This window comes from Sus scrofa, chromosome 16 (assembly GCF_054392235.1).
Source record: "Sus scrofa isolate SSC_HxYL_T2T_F1_AM1 chromosome 16, Sscrofa_HxYL_maternal_Yorkshire_Landrace_v2.0, whole genome shotgun sequence".
In the NCBI taxonomy this organism is placed as follows: domain Eukaryota; kingdom Metazoa; phylum Chordata; class Mammalia; order Artiodactyla; family Suidae; genus Sus; species Sus scrofa.
In genome coordinates this window covers 66,193,593-66,216,187 of record NC_139398.1, presented here as the reverse complement: position 1 = coordinate 66,216,187, position 22,595 = coordinate 66,193,593, and the positions used below count along the sequence as shown (strand labels likewise).

Here is a 22,595-nt window from a genome sequence, read left to right as displayed (position 1 = left end):
TGTTCTTAAGTCTCTCCATTCTCTGGGGCAACCAGGATGTGCTTGGGATGGAAGATCAGCAAACACGTCCCACTGGGGTATGAGATGCCAGTCTCATCTTCATCTGTTTCCTGAGTGACGTTTCCAGCTCAGCTTCAGGGAGGAGAGGCAGTGGCTTCTGTTTACAGGCATTGCTTTGGATCCCAAGGCCTCTGTTATCCTCTTCTAGGCCGAGGTGCAAGCAGATTAGTGAACTGGCACCTCTAAAAAAACCATGAAGGATGATGGTGTACCCCAACTACTGGAGACAGTTAGGATTTAGAATGTGGGACAGTTCTATCTTTTGTCCTCAGTTTTGGGCCTCAGCTTCATTTCTGGGATATAATAGGAATCTCACCATGTGTCCTCTTACCCAGATGATGGCCACATAGTGTGAGAAATAGGAAGATGAAAGTCTAGTCTGGGTGCTATAGGAGCACAGAACAGGGTCACCCGTGTCAGAGTAGGGCTGGTCAGGAACATTGTCCTCGGAGATTTGGCATCTAAGTCAAGACTTAGAAGGCAGGGAGGAGTTGTCAGGTGAAGGTGGGTAGGATAAGAACATTCTGGACAAAGAAAATAGCATGTGAAGACTCAGAAGCAAGCAGAGAGGCCATGGAGGAATAAAATGGGAGGTGGAGGGGAGAGAGGTAAGGTAAGCCAGCCCACTCAGGGCCTTCAGCTCTGCCAAAGCATGCATAAAACTCCCCCTGGGGGCCCTAGGAAACACCCGAAAAACTTCAAGGAAGGGAGTCCCTGGCTGGGTTTGGGTTTGGAGAAATTCCTGCCACTGAGATTGGAAGGGGGAGATGAGTTTGGGAGACAGAGGATGCAGGAAGTCGGCTTGGGGACAAGATGGATCTGGCTTCCTGATGGAGAGGACGTTGGGGATACAGAGAGGAAGACATCAAATCCACTTGGCTGACTATGTGCCTGGGGGTGTCTTCGCTCCAAGAGAGTGAAGGAGAAGGAGCAGACTTGTGGGGAAGATGGCCAGTTCAGGTGTGTCCTTAGAAGTGTTTTCCTCTGGGGCCGCGATGGTGGCTGTAATCACAGATAGATTAGTAGGCTAATGCACCTCAAGGTGGTTTTCCAAAGTGGGCAAAGGATCATTTTGTTCTTTCCATGGGTGATGCTGGGGAGAAGGAGGAGAGGAAAAGGACCATTTTATTTGGTATCCCTGATACCAAGGTATCACTGAGTCATGAAATTATTGCAAAAGCTTGAACAGAGCTATGAAATCTGCCATAGGACAAAACTTTCTCTCAGAAGGAAGAATCTAGAGCCCAGGAACATTGCATTTTCTTCTCTGCAATCACTTTGACAAAAGAAAACTCCTTTCTGTGAAAATACCGAGTTGAGCAGCTCTGCAGGTTCCTAAGCACTTGATCTGAGTGACAGTTTGGACTTGGCGCCTGATGGCAGAGTTCCCAGCCTTTGTCGGGCTCAGTTACCCAGGCTGGGTGTGCAGGTCTCTGGTGCTTGTTGCCTCTGCTTATATTCTGATTTAAGGCTCTGCAATATTTATCTTTTAAACGATTTGTGTTTGTTTTCTTGACAATCAAGCCACAATTTAGAAAGGCTGCTTCCTGAAGCTTTGCAGACTAATGTAATTTCACAGCTCCAATTACAAATCAGAAAAAATTATTTCATCTCAAAACAGAGGAGCCAGACATTTCTGAGAAATCATGGTTAACAAGAAGACAGAGTACTTTCTGAAAAACAGGCTACCTTACTAATGGCTTCCTCAGCTAAAATCTTGCTGACTCTCAGCACCAAGAGCTTTCGTCTTGTGGGGTTGCTGGTTTTGATAATTTGTAAAGTAAGTGACTTGCGGATTGATTAACCACTGCTTTTGAAGTGGCCTGGTCTTCAGCTCCCACAACCTCAATCTTGTAAACAATGCAGACACATCCACTGTCTTTCTACCTGGCAAGTGTATCCTTCCCCCTGCCTCTTCCTCTGAACCTGTATTTTAAGGAACCCTAGCATTTTGGATGGGGCCTCAACAGCCATTCCATTTAACCTTTCATCTGATGACTTTGAATACATCTTCATTATCTCTGTCCAGAGGCAGCTACCTACTCCTTAAATATTCCTAGGGATGGAGAGCTCAGTCTCAGACCTTTCTATGACCTAACACCTTCCATGGCATTTAAGAATTTTTCTTTTCGCTGTGAGTCTCCCATCAGTTTTCCTTTTCAATGTTGTTGCAGTGTTATTTCCTTTTCAAGTTACCTATGTCCAAGAGACTCTTCTACTTACCAAGGTCTATGTCTAAATCACTCTCTGTTCCCTAAATATGCACTCCCCTGATGGTGATATTATTGACTCATCAGTGACCGTCTCAAATGATGCCTCTTCCATTGATTCCACCAGGATTTACTGAATAGCTCCTATGATCCAGGTACTGTGTTGGACACTTGAGATTTAGTCTGGCTGTCATTAAGCTTTTGGTTGGATGAATGGATATTAGATAGTTACACAGATTAGAATTTAATTACAAACTAAGGTTGGTGCTTTAAGAGAAGACATGCAATTCTATGAACCTTCCAACCATAGATCATTTTTCCCTTCTGAAGCCCACATGGCATTTTATGACTCTGCCAGTTGGGATTCTTTGGCTGTGAGCAACAGAAAACTATTCTGTTACATTTAAGTAAAAACAAATGTATCTGGATGATAGGAAGTGGTTCAGGCATCAGAGGAAAAGCTGGGGAACCAGTCTTCAGAGAGGAGAGTCTCCAAATAGCCCTGGGAAAGGAAGCAGCAGCCACTCACGGACAGCCTCCACAGGCACTTCTGAGCAGACGGAGGAGCTCCAAGAGAGACAATACCCTTTGTCTCGAGATTAAGAGTACAGGCCCTGCAGTCAGACTGGATCCACCACTTACTAGCTGTGGGCTCTTGGGGAAAATAGCAGTATCTACGTCCTAGGGTCATTGGGAAGATTAACTGAAGTAATTCACCCAAGACACTTAAAACAGTGCCTGGCACATTGTAAGCACTCAGCATGTTAACACTGTCAGCAATTGCTGTTAGTAAAGTTCCCTCAAGGTTTACATCAAGGTGTTATCCCAGTTAAGGTCAGATACCCAGCCCTTGTCCGGAGATGGGCAGGAAGCCTTATAACAACATCCCTGGGATTATATATCATAGCAGGTGGCTCCCCAGGGCGAAAGCAGGCTGCTCTGCCAGAAGAAGGAGTAGATGCTGACTGACAGCACTAGAGGCGATGCCTACTTCTTCTCACCTTTAACTTGCCCTGTCTTCTGCCATTGATCTTTGTTTTGTTGCTGACCACCTCTGTCAGATTTTAAGTATCTAAGGAAGAGAACCATATATTATCTCTGCTTCCAGAAATGCAGTGGCTTCTACATCACAGATGCTCAGCACTTATTTGTTGTATCAGATGAAAATGACATCAGAATATATGATTCACATCTCAGAGCTAATCTAGGTGGGGATGTCTTGAAATGTTTTTGGGTTTTTTTTGATCCCTCAAGGTTTGCCAGTTTTTAGAGGAAGACAGAAACAAAACTGTGTAGGATTTCAGAACTTTCCAGATATTCCCTGAGACACCAATACCAAGAGAATTACTCTTCTTTGCAGTTTTAATTTATTAAAAATGAAAGCCATGCTATGGCATAGGCTGGCAGTAGCGGCTCCAATTCAGCCCTTAGCCTGGGACCTTCCATATGCCATGGGTACAGCCCTAAAAAGAAAAAAGAAGAAAAAAAAAAAAAAAAAGCAAGCCATGGGGCCCAAGGATGTAAGTGAAAAGTTGTTCAATATTTACAGTTTATGCCGATGAAAAATGCCCATCAATAAGGCTAAGGCTAAATGAACAAATATATCCATAGTAGATAGTACTATAGAACAGCTACAAATAATTATTTTGTAGCTATATATAACAATAAAGTGCTCCAAAATATTGGTAAGTGAAACAAATTAAGGTACAGAACAATATGTGCAGGGGTAGTTCCCCTTTATAAAAGGAGACAAAACTAAATGACGCTATATTTTTGTACTGGTACAGACATATATAAAACATATAAGATCTTGAAGTAAACTGTGTTACACTGAATGGATAAGCCATGAGGTCTTACTGTATAGCACAGGGAACTATATCCAATCTATTGGAATAGACTTTGATATAAAATAACATAAGAAAAGGAATGTATATATATATATGTATGAGTGACACTTTTTCTGTAGCACCGAAATTGGTACAACATTGTAAATCAACTATAATAAAAAATAGAAAAGAAGATATTGGAGGATTATCATCACAGTGAGATATGTTTTTACATAAACAAAAAGCCAAATCAAAATGATACTACATAGTGGTTGTACCAGTCATAAAAAAGAACAAAATAATGCCATTTGCAGCAACATGGATCAAACTAGAGACTCTCATACTAAGTGAAGTCAGTCAGGAAGAGAAAGACAAATACCATATGGTATCACATATCTGGAATCCAATATACAGCACAAACGAACCTTTCCACAGAAAAGAAAAGCATGGACTTGGAGAACAGACTGCCAAGGGGGAGGGGGAGGGAGCGGGATAGGCTGCAAATTTGGGGTTAAGAGATGCAAACTATTGCTTTTGGAATGGATTAGCAATGGGATCCTGCTGTGTAGCACTGGGAACTATGTCTAGTCACTTATGATGGAGCAAGATAAGTGAGAAAAAAGAATGTATGTCTTTCTGTCTCATTTCACTCATTATGAGATTCTCTAGTTCCATCCATGTTGCTGCAAATGGCATTATGTCATTCTTTTTTATGGCTGAGTAGTATTCCATTGTGTATATATACCACATCTTCCGAATCCAATCATCTGTCGGGCTTATCAGACACAACTTAGAATAGATTTACAAGGAGATCCTGCTGAATAGCATTGAGAACTTTGTCTAGATACTCATGTTGCAACAGAAGAAAGGGTGGGGGAAAAATGTAATTGTAATGTATACATGTAAGGATAACCTGACCTCCTTGCTGTACAGTGGGAAAATTAAAAAAAAATTATAAAAAAAAAGAAAAAAAAAGAATGTATGCATGTATGTGTGATTGGATCACCTTGCTGTGCGGTAGAAAATTGACAAAACACTGTAAACCAGCTATAATGGAAAAAATAAAAATCATTATAAGTGGAGAAAAAAATGATACTACGTATTTTATACTGGTGTATGTGTGAGTGTATATATATATATGTCTGTGTGTGTATATGTATACATATACATATGTATAGAAATAAAATAACTTGTTCCCTCTGGGCAGTAGAAGTTAGGGGTTGGAACATAATGTTCTAAAGAAATCTTAACCTAATTTTTAACATTTACATTTTTTGCAAGAAGAATATATTCATCAGTTATTTATTTAATGAAGCATTATCTATAAAAGACAGAAAGGAAACTAAAACAAGATGCTCAGATACCTGTGAACTACTTCATTCCAGAGTGCCGGGACATTCTGCTTCCTGTCATCACCAAGGAACTGAAGGAGCTGCTGGAGCAGAAGGATGAGATGCAACACCAGGTCCAGGAGAAGAAGTACTGTGTTGAATTACTCAACAGCATTTTGGAGGTCCTCAGCTCTCAGGATGCAGTGAGTACTCATGGTGATATAGACGTTCTGGACTCAGATGGGGCCGAGCTGATTAAGTTCTGAAATATTGATGCTGATGAATAGCAGTTGAAGTCTAAAGATAAAAGTCCATGGCTTGCTCAGCGGGTCTACTTTTCCAATGACTAACCCCCTGGGCTGTGAAAGATGGTTTGGGGACTGGAGTTAAGCATGTACCATTCTGTCACCATATTTCTTATTGGACAGGTTTTCTCAAGGTGTAGGTACGGACATGCTACTGACTTTTTAGCTGGCTTGTTCTTTTGCTAAAGCCCTGGTTTGTGGAGACCAGAGTGTGGGTGGGAGGCTTGTCTATGCCTCCATAGCCAAGAAAACCCACTTATCTGCTTTCTTGACTGCTGTTCCTTGGTTTTGTTTCTCCAGTTATCTCCTGCAGTGGTGAAAATGGTTAGGACTTTTCCTAAGTGAACAGATTGCTCAGGCCTAGACTCTAGAGCCAGGGTGAGGGGTGAGAGGGGATGGCTGTGGCAGTGAAGCCAGTGTGTGCTGGCAGACATCATTCAGAGAGCAGGCAGGGATGAGACCAAAAGGAAAGTCGCGGTGGGAGGAAGTGCTGGGCTTCCAGAGGGCAGAGTCTGCAAAAGACGTTGGGGGAGATGACATCGTGACAACAGCAAAGACTGAGAGGCAGTGTTATACACAGGAAGAGAATTCTTGACACTTGGAAGATGGGGTTAAGTCTTCCTTATTTGACCCTGATTTGACTCATGTTCCTTTGGCAACCTCACCTTTCCTGTAACATCCAGGAATATCTGTCCCTGGATGGGTTGGTTTCAGACGACTGGGTAGACCCAAGCAGCCGATAAATCTTTTCTAAGTATTTGTGTGACCATTATCTCAAACCTCTCTCCTCCCTAGAAAATCCTCAGAGAAGGGCTTTCTGGATGGACTGTGTCTGTGATTGACCATATTAGAAAACTCTGCAAAATACTACTTTTCCTGCTCCCAGGCCGTCATCTACCACTATCGATTTCCTTGCATGCCTCTCTTCTGACTTGTCCTTTCCACTCTTACCATCGTAGTTAGATTTTTTCATATTTCATCTATAGGTAAATTCATAGCTAACTTCATTCGTTCATTTGTTTATTCATTCATTTGTACATATGATGCACCAGGTGTGTGCCAGGCACTGGGGACACAAATGTATGTCTTTTTCCTTCAGAAAATATGTGCAGACATATAAATAAGCAATTGCAATATAATGTAATGACTAAAATCTAGATGTATACTAGGAGTGTTGGAACTGCAAAGACTGTGTGTATGAGAGCATTTTTGTCAAGGAGGTCTTCACAAGAGAAGTGAAGCTTCAGCTGGGTGTCCAAGAGTGGATAGTTAATGATGATGACTGCAACTTGATTGACTGCTTTCTGGGTGCTGTGCTAAATGCAGTCCAAGCCTTCTTTCTGCTCACCCTGATCACTGCTAAGGGTTTATTATTCCCATTTTATAGATGTTAATCTGAAATGTTCCGGCCAGACAGCAAATAAATAGCAACTTCAAAATTCAAACCCAGGTTGGTCAGACTCAAAAGTCTGCATTATCAGAGGTATTGGGGCTAAAAAACATTTTTTTTCCTATTCTCATCCTTTTTCGGGGGAGAGGGAGTTTAATGCCCAAAGCTTATGTACTTAAAATTCACTCGGCAAGGATGTCATGATGACGCTGTTGTTTTCAGAAGCATGTTACTCGCTAGCTGTTGAACTGGTTCCAGTCTTTGCTATTTGATCTTTAAAAAAAAAAGTTAGGGGACTGTTTGATCTTACTCTCACTGATGGTGTAGACACATGAGGATTGGCTCATTATTTCTTAAGAAACATCCCAAAGAATGTGGCCTCTTCCTGTGGAAAAGAATTTACAGTGTTTCTTACATTTAAGCAATGTTTGGGTCTCTTTTCATGGGGAAAAAAAATCCTGTATCCTTGGGACAATGCTAGTGGACCCCAGTTTGAGGAACACCCTTATACTGTGTTCTCCCAATTTTGTGATTTAGGTAGAAGGGCGGCCCCGGTTCACAGCTCCCTTAAGCAGCGATCCTGAGACTCTGCCCATCCCATGGGAGCGGCCCCCTAGTTCTAGCCTGCCAGGTTGTCATCATTTCGCACCTTGTGTAACATCAGATGCTGGTGAGAAGAGGCTGCTCTCTCCAACACCCCGAGTACGTGGGGCTTCAAAGCCAAGAAGCAAGTGGGAGGCTCAGAGCTCTCCTTGGGGGCTTGTGGCATCTAGACTTAAGGTGTGTGGGAGGTGTGATGTCACCCTTTCCTGCTTCTGAGTGCATTGCTTTTCTAATGACCTTTGAATGTGGGGACAAGCCTACTTCTCTCCCAGGATGAGCAACTGTTTTTGCTAGTGAGTTGTTAAAATCTTATTGCTACTGGGTTTGTACAAGACTCTAATGCTTTTGGTGAGTTTCACATATAACATCTCCAGCTCATGAAGATGGAAATTGCTCCTCTTCTCAAAAGCATTTTCTCTGATAAAGATTCATTCAGTGGCCATTATTACTTTGAGCTAAACTGAAAATCAGAAGTGCCAAAGTTTCTAATCTAAATCTCTCTTAGTCCAGTATATGGCAGCTCTTAACTCTGGCTGCACATGACATCACCTGAGGAGCTTTTTTAAAAGCAGCTGTGCCTAGGCTCCAGTCCTAGTTGTTCTGCTTTAACTGGCCTGGGGTTGGCCAGGGCATCACAATAACATGTTCACCAGGTGATGAGAAGAGGCGGGCAGAATAGCGGTGGAGGACCACAGCTCTAGTGCAGAAGATCTTCAACGTGAGCCTGCATCTGAACCGTCACGAGGAGCTGTTAAAACAGGTTTCCCATCATTATGTTTGGAGGTCGGGGCCTGATCATTTATTTTTTGAACAAGTTCCCAGGTGGTCTGGATGTTGCTGGCCCAGGAACTATACTTTAAGAACCACTACTCTAACAGGACCTAATTTTTCTTTTTTCATTTTTGGTATTCACTGGAAATGGAAGAACCATTGGGCTCTTCCTCAGGTCTTTCCCTTCTTAATTGAAGAGCCCTTTCCGGTCTATAAAACCTTGCATCTTCCAATATGGCCTTTAATAAACCGTAAAATGGCAAAATCTTCAAATACAGTCATTTGCACTCATAAATTCATTTTTATGCAGTAGTGGGGACATGGCCGGTACAAAGCTATGACTTTGAAAATCCAAGCCATCAGATGTGCTGTTGGTTTCTTTAGGCACCAGCTTCTCAAAATTGGAAATTTGGGAGAACAATTAAAAGGAAGACTCCAAGGGCAGATGTCCTGGATTTTTCTGTTCGTTGTTTGGATCCTTTGTGCTGATAACGACATGGCCATCCATTTTTTAGTGGTTCTTTCTTGGTACCTTAGAACAGCCCATCTCTCCAGCTCAAGCGTGGACTAGATCTGCCTGCCAGAAACATCTCCCAGGAGCAGAACCGCATGTGGAAACTTCGCAATTACAGAGCAGGATGCTAGCCCTCCTTGGGCGGGGGTGGGCATTGTGTGTTTGGAGGATGGGAGAGAATGCGTGTCTTCAGCAGATCTAGATGGACATTGTTTGGATACTTACAGCTCAGCACAGCAGGCCTGGCACCAGGAAGCTATGTTTTCCTATTATTACCTTATTCATTGTGACCCTGGGTAACCTCAGGGGGTGATGTAGGCCCAAGCCTGGGTGCTGATGTTTTTTTAATGGTAGTGTGAAATTCCCTCCCCCAGCTCACTAAAGTTGCACTTAGCTTATGAACAGACCGTCTCAGGTGAAGGGTGAAAGGCCTGCATTAACTCTTTTTCTCCCCCTCAGCGAGCAAGTGTAGTTGTCAACTTAGGTTACTTTGAAATGTGGTTTCACACAGGCTTCCTTCTGTGCCTTGCAGGCTGCTGAGTAACTCATAAAATTTAATTTTATGCCCAACCTGGAGGGAGTTGGCTTCCCCCCTCTTAAAACAGGCTTTCTGGTTTTTATGTTTCATTCTCCTGACAGGCAAGAGAATTGTCAGTTTTGTACCATGCTTAGCGATCACAAAGTGGGTACAGATGACGCTTAGCTGTGAAGAGGAGATGGCCTTGGTTGCATATGCATCGTGGAGGTAGAGAATGCACAGGATCAGCTTTAAAAAACAAATAAGTTTTTGGGTCCAAAAACCTGAGTGCTTTACCATGGCCCTCTGTTAGTCGCGATTGGTCTGGAGTTTCTGGTATTTTTATTCATCAGCTTAGACACTGGTAGGGAGAGCTTTTGCTCATGCCTTTTCCCTTGCTTGCAAGGTCTTTCCCAGTTCCCATCCTTTTTGTGAAAGTAAAATCCTAAACTCCTTTTAGGTTCAGCTCAAATAACACTTCCTTCCTGAAATCTTCTCAGGTCCATGTCTTCTTCCTCTCCCTGCCACCTCGAGGCAGGTTTAAGGACTTCTTTCTCTGTGTTGACATAACTGTGTGTTCAGACTGATGTCACAGCGCTAATTGCTTTGTGTTATCCTTTCCCTCATGTGTCCCCTGCCAGGCTTTGAGCACAGAAGCTCCGAGAGCAAGTCTCACTCCCCCAACTTCACGGAGTTTACATTTGCAGCCTTTCCTCTTGCCAATTCCACTCTTACTCCCCATCCTTCTGCTCCATTAAAATTCTTTCAATCCCTCAAATGCACCACTTTCTCTCTCTCTCTTCTGGGCTGCTGTGTGTGCTGTTTGCTCCTCTCTTTGCCTAGCTAAATCCTACCTAATGCTCAGAAGTCAGATAAAATGTCACTCTCCCCAGAAAGCCTTCTTTAACCCTCCTCCACACCTCTCTCTCGTGGTCCATAAAGCTTATGCCTGCTGAATCATAGCACGTGGGTTTTCATCCTCTGTGGCCCCATCTGCCTGTGTAATTGGAGGTGCCCTGCCCCGCCCTGCAGCCTGCCCCTTGCCCTTGCCCACTCCGCACAGTGCCTGGCTTATGAAGCCATCTATTGAAGGAGTGGATAAATGAATGACTGTGACCCACCCCAGTCAGTGGCAGAGCCTGATTTCCCCCTGAGTCTAGGGCTCTAAGTGCCAGGAGGCTGTGGGCCTTTCCCTCGTTGCCTCCCTTGGATGTCAGGTACAGGGGCTGAACCAGTCGCCCTCAGTTTATGACATGCTATCCTCACTGGTCTGTGCAAGGCCTTCTCTTGTTTCCTGTGTGTGTGTTTCTTACCTTTATCCCCATCTCCTGCTTCCCCCTCCACACACCTGCTATGGGCGATTCGTCTCCTGTGTTGAATACACATGTGTGAGTTTGGGTGCATGTACTTTTAGACACACATGCACACACACACTCACACTCCTGTCTCTTCCTTACAGAGGACCAGGCATAACTGCAAAAGGGCAGTTTGGTTGGCATCTTCAGGTCTGTTAGGGTCCCCGTGGGTGAGGCAGGCACTGAGGCATGCACAAGGAGTAATCTGTCTCGAGGGTGTCCCTGGTCCAGTGCCACCCCTGACCCGCCCTGTGAAAGAAGCAGGCCCTGCCAGTCTGTGCTTGGGTGTCTTCCTCTGAAGTTCTGAGCTCTCTGAGAATCCCAGGTGGACTGCCTGATGCGGGCTTGAAGGGAGGCTGACGCTGCCTTTTTTCCCTTGGCAGTTAGTTCCCAGGATCAATACTACCCAGCAAAAACAGCAGGATGGTCTTCTAACCTATCTGCTCCCTCATATATCAAATAAAAGGCAGGGGGACAAGGCTTGCTGAAATTCTTTTGTCTGTGGTGCCTTCCACACAGAGAGCAGCCAGTTAAGCCCTAAACTTAAAAGTTGAAATAGATGAGAATCCTGTACCTTCTGTTGCGTCCAAGGCCATTTTTCTTTTAGCCCTTGCTCTTCCTCTGTATCCATGGCATTAAACCTGCCCTTCCTGGGCCAGTGGAATGACATGATGCCATGACGGTGACACACAGTCTACTTTCTTTCCTGGCACCTTTTAGCCACCAAAGTGCTTTCTCATATATCACAACTGTTTGTTTCTGGCTACCATGTGGCAAGATGAGTGTTATTATCCCCATTTTACTGGTCAGGAGGCCGAGCCTCAGAGAGGGGCTTGGCGACTTTCCTAATTAAGGTCAGAGAGTTGGTGAAAGGCAGAGCCTGGGGGAGTTGCCCCGTCACATGCCAGAGTTGGCCTTTCACACACTGCACTGCCTTCCATTACCTCATTCAGTAAGAGCTCTTTGACCAGGAGTTCCCGCCTTGGCGCAGTGGGTTAAAAATCTGACTGCAGAGGCTCAGGTCACTGCGGAGGTGCTTGTTCGATCCCCAGCCTGGTCAGTGGGTTAAAGGATCTGGCGCTGCAGCGGGGGTCACAGCTGCAGCTCACTCAATCCCTGACCTGGGAAATCCCATATGCAGCAGGTGTGGCCATAAAATAAAATTAAAAAAAAAAAAGAGCACTTTCACCAGCATCATTTCCCCAGTGGAGTTAGGGGCACGAGCTTCGGAGTTAGGCTACATTCATGTGTCCATCCATGAATATGTAGAAAGCACCTCGTGTACTTCCTATGAGGCCAAGGGGTGAGCAGAGCTGGGATATGCCCTAGTTCTACTCCTTATTAGCTGGGGAACTTTGGGAAGTCATGTAATCTCTTGGTAAAAATGAGGTTGCTGTTGCCCCGGATGTGTCAGGATTACAGTAAACAGGAACACTGTGAGCATGCAGCCCTGTACCTGGCAGAAAATCCGTATTAGTACATGTGCCTTAGCTTCCTCCCTCACTATTCCCCTTCCCTCCTGTGCTCCTCCCACTATTCCAGGCTGCTTCTGAAACATCCCTATAATTTCTTTTAAAGAATGGTTAAGGGCCAATTGGCCTCCTAGGAGAATGGGAAACAGACACTGGGCTTGGGAGGACTTGGTACCCCATTAGCACTGAAGGCAGCTCTCAAGCTAGCCCTGGCGGCAGCCAGATGCTTTGGAGTCCTCACAGGCGCCATGGGAGGCTCGCCAAGAAGCAGCAGATGCTGCTGCTGGAGCAGCGCCATCACCTGCAGGGCGTCTGGACCTCACAAGGGCTCCTGGAGGGACTGGAGAAAAGTGTCAGTGCTGTTTCAGGGGCTCCTTTGGGGTGTTCCAGGACTTTGCGGCTCATGATAACCACTCTGTGGATGAGGTGGTATGCTGGAGCTGGCTCACACCAGCTCATGAAAACCAAGTGTTAAAATTTTAGAATCATTGTGAGTTATTTGTTAAATAGCAAGCAGTATTAAAATTTTATATAAATATCTATAAATAATGAACTGTATTAGAATCAAAGATAACAAATACATACTTAAAACAGTCGCATTCTCATTATCTTAACCGTGCCTTGTTTTTATCTATGTGCTTGAGATGATGTGCATCTGTTTTATCTGTAAAATGGTAGAAATATATACAGATATTTAGTATTATAGATGTCAATATTGAATGCTCTGCTGCAGCCCGTTTTTCTCCAGTTCTGTGTTCAGTGATGTCAGGTTATTAGCTTGAAAATCAGCCATGGAGGGAGTACTCACACTACAAAATTGATAATCACTTAATATCCAGACTCTTGTTTTTTCCTTCCTGGAGAGACAAGTTGATCAGCATTTATCAGGATGCCCCTGCCTGGGACTCAACGGAATTTCCCCAAATGAGAAAAATCCACAGGCCCAGGGGACCTGCCTGTGCACTTCCTTTCTCCCCAGCAACTCTGGATCTGCTGCTTTTAAAAGTTCTCCTGAGACTGGTCAAGAAGAGGCTACTTCAGGAATGTACCAATTGAAAGACAAAGAAAACACCCAGCCCTGAGCAGAGATAAAGACATTTGTTTCATTTCCCTTGACAATGCTTATTGATTGGCCATGGCTTCTTTCCAAGTAGTGTGGAGAATTTTGAAGACTTATGTGGACCAGTTGGAAACAGAGTTCAGATTCCTGCATAGGAATGCAGTAGCTTTTGGCCTTTGGGCCTTAAATAGCTCTTAAAGATGATCAAAAGTTCATTTTTGATTAGGCAAACACCTCAGTAATCATTGTTACAAGGAAGAACCATCAGTGGATACCAAACATGTGGGCAAAAGTATGATGAGAAGCAGGGTATTTGCATAGTCTCAGAGTATCCTCCCAAAGTATCCGCCTATCAATGACACAAGGAAAGATGGTAACCTTACATGGAGAAACAGAGAGGCACCACCCCAACCAAGCGATGAAAGGGAGCATCACCAGGAAGGACACAAATCAGATCCCAGGCCTCTGAGAAGAGGTATTGAGGAGGATACAGCACTGCTCTTGGGAGAAATCCTGCTGCAAATGCATAGTCTCAGTCTAATAATGAGAAAACATTCAACAAACTCCAGCTGAGGGGTATTCTACAAAATAGCAGATGAGTACTCTTCAAAGGTTAAGATCATGAAAGATGAGGAACTACTGAGGCACCATCACAATTGGCAGGGACTTAGGGAACGTGGCAATTGAATTCAGTGTGGGATCCTGAAATGGGTCATGGACTGGAAAATGGATTTAGAAGGAAAGCTAGTAAAATTAGAATAAGGTCTGTCATTTAGTTAATAGTATTTTACTGATGTAAATGTCCTGGTTTGATAATTGTGCTCTGATTATGCTAACATTAAAATGTTAACATTAAGGGAAGCTGGATAAAGGATGCATAGGAATTTTCTGTACTACTTTTTGCAACTATTCTGTAGGTTAACATTATCTCAAAAAAATTAAGCTTATTTTGGAAGTGTTTCGGGAATAATGCTCTCTTCCAAAGAATACATTTTGAGGATGAACAGTTGCCCAAAGTACACTTGTTCCATTGTGAAGGGCTGCTGAGGATAAGCGGTTTTCTCTGCTTTTTTAGTCAAAACAACAAAACCTATAGACAAATGGCTAGCTTACTAGAAGATTCCACTCTGTTAACTGCCCCAATCTGTCTGGAAGTGAACGTAACCCCTACTAAATGAACGATTGAGTAATTACTCGACTAAGCCAACATCAGCATGCACTAACCCAGGAGTTGGGTCTGAGGACCAGGAATGTGAAGGAGTATCACAGCCTGTTCTGGTCTCAAGGACCTCAGAGGCTGCAGCACTCACCTGGGCTATTAGACAGCCCTGTGCATGTGCTAATTCCTAGGCCAGTGTTTGGTACCTGAATGACACCTGATCGTTGCTTAGCAGGCTTGGCAAGTGGTTGGCCTGGCATAACTTACCGGATGGTCTTTGGGTCGCTTATTCTTAGAGGATCCACCTGGAAAATTAGAAGACGATTTTGGTTGTCGGTTGACTAGAACGCCCCCCAATAAAATGAATAATCCAACACGTTCCATTCCATCAGCACCAAGTAGAAATTCTTCTCAAGGTGTTCTTCAGTATTCCTTTATTTGCCATGACCAAAATTTAAAGGAGATTGCCTGCAGCCAAATCCACTATGTCCTCTCCACACTTGCTCGTTACTGTCTCCTGGGGCCAGGATGAGGGCTGAGCAAGTAAGGTACTTGCCTGGGGGTGGAGGCAAGTGTGAGGGGACACCAGAAATTCAGCAATAAAGAAAAGCAGTATTTCAATGCAATGTTTAAAAAAACCCCAATATTTTGAGATTTGGTTCATCATGATTTTTTACATTAATTTTTACTTTTAAAAAATAGCATTATTTGTCTTTATTAATGAAAAGTTTTGACACCCCTGAAATTTTGCCCCCTGGACAAACCCCTTGATCACCTTGCTGTCTCAACTCAGTCCTGGGTCCCTATGGTGCCTCAGTCATCACCGTCCACCTGCAATGGCAAAGCCAGGCTCTGACCCATGAATGAGCAAGCATGGCAACTGGCAAGAGTGGAGACGGTACCTTCCTGCTCACCCCCACAAGACTGTGGAGGATGCTGTGGAAGGTTTCTGTCTGCAGGGAACTCTTGCAGAAAAACACGAATCAAAAGGGACAGCCATTTACACTAAACCTTCACTGGGCCAGCCATGTGTTTTCCAAAAAGCATTTCTTGTGAAATGTTTGAATTAAATCTCCCATTCACGGTGGGGAATTGTGAGTTAAAAGCCCACTCAGCAGCAGAAAAATATAGTCATGTTTGGTCCAGGTTACAGTTACTGAGGGAACTGTAACTTTGATTTGCTCAGCTGGTATAAATGTAAATCCTTAAGTGACATGTGTTAAGTGAGGGAGGAATTGCTCTGTTTTTGAAGATGCTTTTGAGCCACAGCTCTGTCTATCCTGCTGCAACTGTCATAGACTGTCTGGGGGCAGCGACCAGCAACTGCACCAGGGACGTTTCCAGAAAACAACCCAAGAATTCTAGAACGGACATTTTCTCTAGGCAGTTTTAGATAACATCAGTCTTAGGAGATAAATACAATTGATTTAGCAGCCCGGATTAGAAAAGAAAACATTTAATTTCAGCACAATTTCTCCAAACAATCTAGCATGCTAAAGTTGTCTGTTACTCTCTATTTATTACCTTTTCTTCTACCTGGAATGCAAACTCAACTTAGCTTTTCTCCCCAGCCACATTTCCACTGCTTTCGGTGGCATTCTGGGTTCTGGGAAGACCCGTCTCTCACTCTCCCACCAAGCCTTCCTGCTCCTTGCTCTCTTTTTGCAGTTTCCTTGTCTCCTGCATCTGAAAAGCATTCTTTTTCTCCCTTCTTGTCTTGAGGGCTTCCGGTTGGTGGTTCACTGCCTGAATCTAGCCTACAGTCATGTTTTGTTTGGCTTGCCAAATGATTTATTAAAAACCACAGTCCCACCACTTCCTATTGTTTCCTGTGTCTGGATTCCCACATTTATGTTTCTGGCTCAGCCCTGTAAGTATCCCAGTTGTGACTCCTGCAAGCCAAACTTGCCTTTCCTGAGAGTTCCCCTTCCATTAAGAAATCATCCCCTACTGTCGTCACTTTCCCTGCTGCATGCTGACAACTTCCCATGTATCATAGAATTTAGCACTTACTTGTGTGCAGTATTATGTTTGTTCTTGTGTACTGGGACTGTCTGGTATATGTTGAAGCAGGACTAGCACATGTTTTTTCCCGATTATTTCTCTTTCCAGCGAAGGTGATGTCCTTCCACCTCACTAAACACTGACTGAGTACCTAGTGTTTGTCAGGCACCTTTCTAGGCACAGGAGTTGGGGGCAAAGGCGATTAGGACAAAGCTACCTCTGAGACCTATTTCTCAGTACTCTCCAGCTCTAGTCCTTAGCCTCAGTGGTCTCTTCATTTTGGGGGGCACACTTGTCCAATGCCTTTCTCCATGGTTAGCATTCATCGCACTGCTACCAGAAACTCTCTCTGAATATCCAAATCAGAGCCATTTTGCAGCCTCGCTTAATTCCCTTAATATCTGACCTCCCCAACCCCCAGCCCATTTCAAAGACATGTATTTATCCCGGTCTCCTGGAATTTTGACATAGGCTACCATTTACTGGATGTGCTCTTATGTGGGTGTCCCCTGTCTGGCTCTCAGACTCTCCATGGATAGGGCTGACTCGGTTTTATATTTCTTCTATATTTCTACATTGCCTGGGCATAGTGCCGAACTCTGAGCAGATACTCAATAATTAATCTTTGTGGTTTGATTGATCCTTCCATCTTCAATTAGTCTATTTCCTAGAAGTACCTGCTGACACTAATTTTATTTTTTATACTCAGCAGAACCTAAGAAGAAAGGTGATTCTGCTGCTGATGCATTAAAACCTCATATAAAAAGCAGGTACTAACTTTTGAGTGTTGCTGGGCTCCCAAAGGTGTTCATACATCAGTTTAGGATTCAACATGCATTTTCCCAGAGAAATAATGCAGAAGGATAGTGATGATCAGGTTTCCAGGCCAGCCTATTTGAGCACCAGTTTAATTGAACTCTGGACAGTATAGAGACTCATATTTACTTGTCCGCATTACGTGAATAGTTTGCAGATACTGTAGATACTTCGCTTTACCAGACTCTCATCAGGTTTCATCTCACCATTGAAGTGTCTGCTCAGCTACATGATGCAAGGACTGCATCTTTGTTCATCCCTGTATCTTAACATAGCATCTGACACAGGGTTAGGCAGTCAAAAAATATCTGTTGATTTTTAAAATTTTTATCTTGATTAGAGTATATAGCTGATTTATAGTATTGTGTCAATTTCTGCTGTACAGCAGAGTGACCCAGTTCATATGTAAATACATTCTTTTACTCATACCATCTCTCAATTTTCATTGATTAAATTCTAGTTGAAAGATGATGTGCTTTGGAGACACGTAGACTGTGGATTCATGTCCCAGCTTCACCACAGTGTGATCCTGGGGAAGTTATATATGCTCCATAGTATTTTGTTAGTCAGGACCACCATGTCGATACTCTATGTTTCTTCCTTCCTCCCTTCTTGCCCTGATGTAATCCCTTAAAATTTTGATTAATTCATCAATGGTGTCTGCTTCTCGTGGTGCATTGATTGAGGTGGTGGTGACAGGGAAGGTGATATTTAGTATCAGAGCCTTTCAGCAGCTTTTGAGAACATAGGAGTTCTATTTCCAACTCTAGTTCTGACAGTCTACAGGTCACGCAGACATATCTGTGGAAGGGTGATGATTGATTTCATTTATTTTCAAGCATTTCCGCTTAAGTATATCTAACTTCAGGTGAATGAAGATAAACTCAAGGTTCTGGGGATTTTGCCCCAAAGATGAATTTATTCAAATTCAATCCTCTGTTTTATCTCAATTATTCATGTATACTTTATTTTGTAATTCATAATAGATCTGTGTTTTAAAAGTACTACTGTGATTTGTGAATCATCCTTAAATGAATGTTTGCTGTAAACCAAACGCTTTGTCAAGGACCTTATATACAGTCAACTGTTAAACATAATCCTGTGAGTGGGCGGTTATCATGCTCCTGTTACTGGTGAACACATGAGGCTTACAGGAGTTTTAATAAATAGGCTGAGGCTACAGAGCAAGTTAGCAGCAGAGCCAGAATTCAATCTGTCTAAATCGTAACTTTGCCCCTTCACCTCCTCGAGGGGTAAGTAACAACAGACTTCACTTGGCTACCAAATATATTAATAAAAATGCTATGCCATGTTAACTGGCAAAAGCAGAACAAAAATTGTCTGCAAACTGTAGAGATTTTGCAGGCATGAGGGCTTGAAGGCACCGTAGAAGAAGTAGTTAGATATATTGTAGGGCTGGATTATGAGTATATTATGACAGTTTTGTTTCTACTAACATTCATGCAATGAATAGTGACTTTAAAAACTGCTCTGCATAATTTAGAAGTGTAATCTGAATGGATAAAGAGATAGTTGACTTTGTTAGACATTATAATTTTTCCTATACATTTTTGTGAGACCTCAGAAAAGTGAAAAATGCAGGCAAAGCTGGTGCTTTTTATGCCCCCTTCTGGCATGACAAACATCCCTGTGGCTATGGGTAGGTAACATAGGGTGGCTGTGCCTTAAAGAACCTTACAGGGAAACACTAGAAATCTGATAAGCAGAGTTGGAAAGCACCCCCTGTGGAAAGTGGAGGTTTTTTTTTTTTTTTTTTTTTCCCCTTGTGAATAGATTCAGTCTTCAGGGAAGAAAGGGATGCTGTCATATCTGGGGGCAAGGAATGACACCATTCAGGGAAGGTTGGAGAGGAGTAGTTATAACCTTCCCAATGACCCCCAGAAGACTAAATATTTATCTGCTTGAAACCTGTTGTTGAAGACAAGTTACAACAACACATTCTCTTGGTTATAGGGTAAAAGATGAAAGAATAAGAGGCGGGTGCATATAAGAAAAAGAAGGAAAGACATTGTTAGCATCTTTGCTTTTTGAAAATAGACAACACTGCTACTATTTTGCATCAGAATCTGAACTGATAAGATGGAAATTTAGGAGACATTATTAATCCACCCATTCATCCTTCCATCCTTCTGTCCAACCACTGACACATTCATGTTACATGTTCTTTCACATAATTTGTGCTTACTCTGTGACAAATAGATACTGCACTTCAATTAGTCAAAACTGAAATACATGGTCCCCTAGTTTTAGGAAGTATAAATAAGGTTTTTGGGCACCCAACAAGAAGAATAGCTAATCCTGCCTATGGTGAAGTGGGAGTTTAGAGCGATTGAGTCAGAAAAGGCTTCCCAAAGGTGATGATTGGGCCAGGTTTTTTGACTGCTGAGTAGGAGCTTGGTAAGTGGCCACAGGGAGAAGGGCATCTCAGACACAGATTAAAAACCTCCTCTCGAAGGCATTTTGGTTCCTCTCTGTGGGAAGGATGAGCTGATTGAGGGTTGCTGAGTTAGATCCTGGGAGAAACAAGACTGCACCAGACCCAAAAGATTGAACTCCTTGAGGGAGCTGCTTGTCTTCCAAGGTGAAGGTGAGGTGCACTCTGCCTCAAGAAGACACTGTGACTGTGGGAAGATTAAAATCACTGCAGAACTAGGAACACTGGGAGAAGAAGATTATTTCTAGATGCAGCACACTTATCAGAAAGAAACTCAGTGTACTTATAGGAATAAACACATGCATTTGGCTCAAGGTGAGTTGGTTATACTAATAAATTATGCTGGACTCCCAGTGGCTGAGATTTAAAAGGAATTGAATATTCAGAAGAAAGACTTTGCTGCTTGCAGCTGGTCAGGGGAGGATGAGAGCTTCAACCCCCCAAAGTGAGGGACACTGAATATTACAGAGACTAGGAAATAGATGAATGCTTCCTCCCCACCCCAACACACTCCAGAAACGCTACCAGAAACCCTGAATCAAATTGGACTTTTTGGAATAAATCAGAAAAACTAGTTCCTCTTCTTTCAAATTTACTGTAAATATATAGGTTGGATAGAGAGAGATAGTGAGGGAGAAGGGAATACATGCCCTAAACTTTCCAAAAAGAATTGGCTGGAGGTGATAGTAAGTATTAGATATGTGAGAGAACTATAAAATGTATTTGAAATCATCAGTACATTTAAGGAACAGTGAAGAAAATCATGCATGGTTTTGGAACATTAAAGCAAAGACTCACACATGCTATAGGGGTCAGTGGAGGGAGGGAGGGAGAGAGAGAGAAAGAAAGGGAGAGAGATAGTGAGATTGAACTCAGACTTCTCCAGATGAGGAGAATGCCCTTGTTCTGGGAGGCTGTGATTTCATCAGCACCACGGAGAGTGGCACACATTCTCTATCACTTGTTCTTTATAGAGATTATAGAGATGCATTTCCAGGGAGACTATTAATTATAGCCCATCTTGATTGGAAAGGCAACATTGATGTCGTGACTGCACACGTAGATCAAGGAGTACACATTCGTTCCTCAGATTCATTGCTTTTTTCTAGCCAATTCTCTTGCATTTAAGATTGGCCTACTTCCTCCACCCCTTCCCAACAAAGCCAACGAGGTTCAAGGGTAAAGTTTTAAAGCCTCCTGTTGGTGGTAATTTTTCTAAAGCCTCTGGTAAAATCGATCTCTAAGGCTTGTGAGCATGGGCTCTGATTTCTGGCTGAGACGCAGGATCCTCGGATGTTTCATGAGACCTGTCTCTGAACGCCGTTTTGTGCCCAATTGACTTGGGAAGGATTTGTGGGTAGAGAGTCCATTAAAAAAAAAAAAAGAGGACAGTAGAGTTTTGATTTGGGGAGATTCCTGCTGAGGAAACTAGATCCATCTTTGCTAAATGAGCTGTCTGATATCTATATTCTTTGTCTGGAGGATTAGGGGTATTTTCACTGTGGGAAGGAGGGCGAAGATTGTGTAGGTATTTTGGTTCCTCCTCTCTCCCCTTGTCCAAGAACCTCTTAGTTGTTGTCTGGGGTCAAGCTGTGTGGCCCATAGAGTTGAGAAATCCATGCCCAGAAGCCTCCAGAGTCTACATTCCCACTCCATCCCTTATGTAAGAATTTCTCCTTACTCTACAGCAGTTATCTTATGCCTCAAATTAACTTTTTTAATAAACTAAGTGAAATTTACATCCTCATAGTAAAAATGTGGTGATGACTTATCATGTGCCAGATATCCGCGCTTGGTGTTGGCCCTGAAATACTGACACAGATCTAATCCCTATCCTCATAGATCTCATAGATGATTCTTGATTGTTCTATTTGTTCAGCCTTGAAGCGGGTCGGTAGGAGTGGATATGTTATGACATTTACCCCAGAGGAGCTCATAGTCTGTTATTTTAATGCTCTCCTTCAGGGCTACATTTTAACAGGGAAGAATTAGCCTGACATCAAAAAATGACATTCTTTCCATGGAACTTCAAATATCAACAACTAGTTGGAAGTCTACGTGGGAGATCATTTGGGGGTCTGGGAGCACCATGCTGACCTGTACAGGCACCTTCTCTGCCTGTGGCTGAAGCCATCCCAGGACTGGGGGTGAAGGCTGCTGATAGAGCAGAGGCATGAAGCAGAAGGAAACAGAGGAGAAATGCTAGTGGAGGGGAGGGTGCGAGGAGGGCAGAAGTGCTGAGGAAGATAGTCCCATTGGGCAGCCGAGACATGGAGGGATGGAACCCTATTCACATGGTTTTCAAACCCCATTTGAATGCTCTGATGGAGGAAAATCAGCAAAGATTTTCACCACCAGCGTTTTTTCACCATTCCTTATATTCTTATGGATGCATGTTTTAAAATATATTGTCTCCTGAACAAGCAAAATGTATTAAACATTAGGTAATTTATTTACTAACTTTTTAAAAAAGGGGTAATATATATAATAAGCACCTTCTGAATTTTCTGACCTTGCAGAGTTAAGCAAGGTTCCTACCTAGAGTTTATCTTATTCTCATTCAAACAAGGAATCTTGACATTGCAATCAGCCAGTGCAACAATACTGAAAGTGGGTGAGGTACAATTTCTTTTAATTTTTAAAAAATATTATAAATAGTTCACAGGCCCCATTTCTATAGTGGAAACCTTAAAGGAGACCATTGCTGCTGGGACATTTCCAAATTGATCTGCTCGTTACGCTTGGAT

The 22,595-nt window shown here is 43.1% G+C and overlaps 1 protein-coding gene across 7 annotated transcripts in view; it reads left to right on the top strand.

Annotated features, from left to right (window-relative positions):
- DOCK2 (dedicator of cytokinesis 2) overlaps positions 1-22,595 on the top strand; it is a 425,062-nt gene that overhangs the window by 163,402 nt on the left and 239,065 nt on the right. For all 7 annotated transcript variants that reach the window (XM_085001779.1, XM_085001778.1, XM_085001782.1 and 4 more), the window contains one exon: positions 5,482-5,630. In XM_085001779.1, coding sequence (XP_084857905.1) covers positions 5,482-5,630 — 149 coding nt within the window. The remainder of the gene's footprint in view (positions 1-5,481; positions 5,631-22,595) is intronic.